This window comes from Mirounga leonina, unplaced genomic scaffold (genome assembly GCF_011800145.1).
Source record: "Mirounga leonina isolate KUSES-001 unplaced genomic scaffold, KU_Mleo_1.0 Mir_93, whole genome shotgun sequence".
In the NCBI taxonomy this organism is placed as follows: Eukaryota; Metazoa; Chordata; class Mammalia; order Carnivora; family Phocidae; genus Mirounga; species Mirounga leonina.
The window spans coordinates 17136983-17140433 of record NW_023270854.1 but is presented as its reverse complement, the minus strand read 5'-3'; the positions used below and the strand labels follow the sequence as shown (position 1 = coordinate 17140433).

Sequence of the window (3451 nt, the reverse complement as noted above, 5' to 3'; positions counted from 1 at the left end):
CCTAGTTCTGAGAATGTTTCCTAGTTCTACAAAAATTCCTAGTTCTGAGAAAAATAATCAGGAATCAAATTTGTAGTTGGCCCTAAAACCACTAAATGATAGGAAATGCAAATAGGAGTTAAGATTTAGAAATTGTCCCTTATATAACAGTTAAAAAAAAATCTTAGGTGAAAAAATAAGTGAGAATTCCTTAAAAAATGAGAGAAAATCGGGGCATCTGGGTGGCACAGTCAGTTAAACATCTGGCTCTTGTTTCAGCTCAGGTTGTAATCCCAGGGTCATGAGAGGAAGCCCTACATGGGCTCCGCACTCAGCAGGGAGTCTGCTTGAGATTCTTTCTTCCTCTCCCTCTGCCGCTCCTGCTCGTGCTCTCTCTCTTTTTCTCTCTCTCTCTAATAAATAAATAAATCTTTAAAAAATAAATAAAAGGGCGCAGGGTTTGAAACATGGTGGATGACGTGGACCAGCAACAAACTACCAACACCGTAGAAGAGCCCCTGGATTTCATCAGATTCAGCCTGGATGAGCAAATTCATGTGAAAATGAGAAATGACAAAGAGCTTCGAGGCAGATTACATGCTTATGATCAGCATTTAAATATGATTTTGGGGGATGTAGAAGAAACCAAGACTACTATAGAAATTGATGAAGAAACATATGAAGAGATATATAAATCAACAAAATGGAATATTCGGATGTTTTTTGTCCAGGGAAATGGTCTTGTACTAGTTGCCCCTCCACTAAGAGTTGGCTGAAACAAAGGATTTATCATATATGGAATATAGGAGCTTTTATATGATTGCCTCTTTAAATGTAGAAGACATTCAAAAGAGAAACCTGCATAAATTTTGATATTAAGACATGACCAAGGATTCTTCCAGGCCTGAAATGAGTTGATTTGCAGATAACTCACAAATTCTTAAGCTAAAGAGCACTTTAATTTCTTTTCCAACCCTTTCAATAAATGTGATCACCAAGATGCAAAATAAATAAATAAATAAAAATAAATAAAAGGAGAGAAAATGTAACTCTTCCACATGGTACATATTAATACGTAAAATCATCACTATTGTTGCACTAATGCAACCTTACATTTTATTCCAAGCAATATTAGTAATAAAAATATTTGCCTGCAGGACTCCTGGGTGGCTCAGATGGTTAAGCGTCTGCCTTCGGCTCAGGTCATGATCCCAGGGTCCTGGGATCGAGTCCCACATCGGGCTCCCGGCTCAGTGGGGAGCCTGCTTCTCCCTCTGACCCTCTCCCTTCTCATGCTGTTTCTCTCTCGCTCGCTCTGTAAAAAATAAATAAAATCTAAAAAAATATATATATATATTTGCCTGCAAATATATATTGGAAAACTGTTGACTCTCTGTCAAAATACTGGCAACACTCAACACTCAAACCTACAAGCCTGTTTGGGAATATGTCATATTTCAACACTAAACACGTAGGCCAGCTCACCTGCCTAGCCATTAGCCAATAGCAAAGATACAGGGGCAGCTTACAATTAGGCTAGCAAGGGTTATATACAGAATCTAGATACAAACTACTGTAGTGGGGGGGGGGATCTCTTTTCCTTGTACGCATCTAGGTTCTCAGCTGGGGCTCTGTAACAAAAGACAGGGTACTAAGAGAAAAGCTTATTTAATGTCAGTTTCACGTGATATTGGAGTCTTCCTACAGAAATGAAGACCCGAAGAAATGGTTCATCCTGAGTGTTTTATACTAGGTTAGATGAAGAGTGGGAAGTGGTGGGAAAATGTGATAGGATAATAGGCATGAGCTAAATGGGGTAAACTGAGGAAACTTAGCAAAGCCTGTTCATTTGGATTCCTCTTGGCATCTCCTGTTCTGGGAGGTAAGGATGCTCCTTTCCTCCAAGTACATACAGGGAGGGTGCCTCTCACCTGAGGGTCTATGACCTGCATCCGGGGAAGGTCAGACAGTCCTTCCTGCACCTGCCATTTCTCATATTCCTTAAGCTTAATATATTTAATATGCCAAGGTGCCATATTTTGCGGTAGCCTGTGGTCTGAACTCAGTCATTACCAAGTGAGTACGCTAGGAACATTGGAGTGTTTCAACAAAAAGCAAGCCTCTGGAGTTCCTATGCCAAACAAATGCCTGAGGGAGGGGTGAAGATTTAGCCACTTCTTCCGTTATGAGAAATGAGAGTACAGGCTTTTGTTACCGAATCTCATGTTACAATTTCTGTTGGAGAAGGCATTTAGAAAGAGCAGAGACTGTAATTTTATCTAATAAAATGTGTCCCTGTGCAGGGGCAACTTCAAGTCCATCTGCAAAAGGAAACAGTCATCCTTTGATTTTTCTTGCCATCTTAGTCTTCCCAATTAATCAGGGCTGAAAAACTGGTTTGAGTTATACATACTTCCTCTCCACTTCAAGAAAACCTTACCAAAAATATGTATATTTCATCAAGCAAACTAATTAGGTAAATAGCACAGGGGAAGTAGGAGGAAGGAGGAGGGCAGGAATTTTAACTACTGCAGAGAAGCAGCCTTTGATTACTTTAATGTGCTTTAGAAGCACTTAACTTCTTTTAAAGTCATTGGGACACTGACTTATTTTATTTGTTAAAGTGGATAAATTATGGGATTGCTGTTCTCATTACTAAAGATTCATGCACAATTCCTAGAGACATGTGACACAGGAATGGAATCAGAGTTCAAAACTCTGAGCTACCCAGAACTGTTTATGAATCTTGTCCAGGTATGGAGTGAGGGGCTCATGCGTTTTAGGTGAGGTGGCAGATTGCCATAGGGGATATTAAAAAGGCTTCAGAGATGCTGTGATCTCCTGGAATCTGGGGTGACTTGGAGGCAGGGAGAGTGGGAATACGGGGATACAGATGAAACAAGATGGGCAGAGTTGATCGTTGTTGAAGCTGATGATGAGTACATGGGGGCTCAGTATACTATATTCAACACCTATTGAAATTGTCCACAATGAAATGTTTAAAAGCCTTTCAGGGGCACCTGGGTGGCTCAGTCATTAGGCGTCTGCCTTCAGCTCAGGTCATGATCCCAGGGTCCTGGGATCGAGCCCCGAGTCGGGCTCCCTGCTCAGCGGGGAGCCTGCTTCTCCCTCTCCCACTCCCCCTGCTTGTGCTCTCTCTCCCGCTAACTCTCTGTCAAATAAATAAATAAAATCTTTAAAAAAAAAATAAAAGTCTTTTTAAAAAATCTCTCAGAATGCATATGGTCAGGAAACTGAGGGGGACAGCAAAGATGCAGACAGCAATGTGGCTGAAGGGAAAGCTCATATTGAGGGAAGCAGGTCAGCTGGGCAAATGTGGGCAGCGACTTGGTTGGTGTTTGAACTTGCTTTTTGTTTCCCTCCGTGGCAGGCAGGAGAGATCAGAAAGTGTCTGCCAGTGCCTGCCCCGAGTCAGACTGTCATGGAAGCTCCAGATGCCTTCCATGTTCCC

The 3451-nt window shown here is 41.6% G+C and overlaps 1 protein-coding gene across 1 annotated transcript; it reads left to right on the top strand.

Annotated features, from left to right (window-relative positions):
- The first annotated feature begins 446 nt into the window (after positions 1–446).
- Positions 447–755, top strand: LOC118004646 (U6 snRNA-associated Sm-like protein LSm3). Its single transcript, XM_034996116.1, has one exon. The coding sequence runs from the start codon at positions 447–449 to the stop codon at positions 753–755; it is 309 nt and encodes a 102-aa protein (XP_034852007.1).
- Positions 756–3451: the final 2696 nt, after the last annotated feature.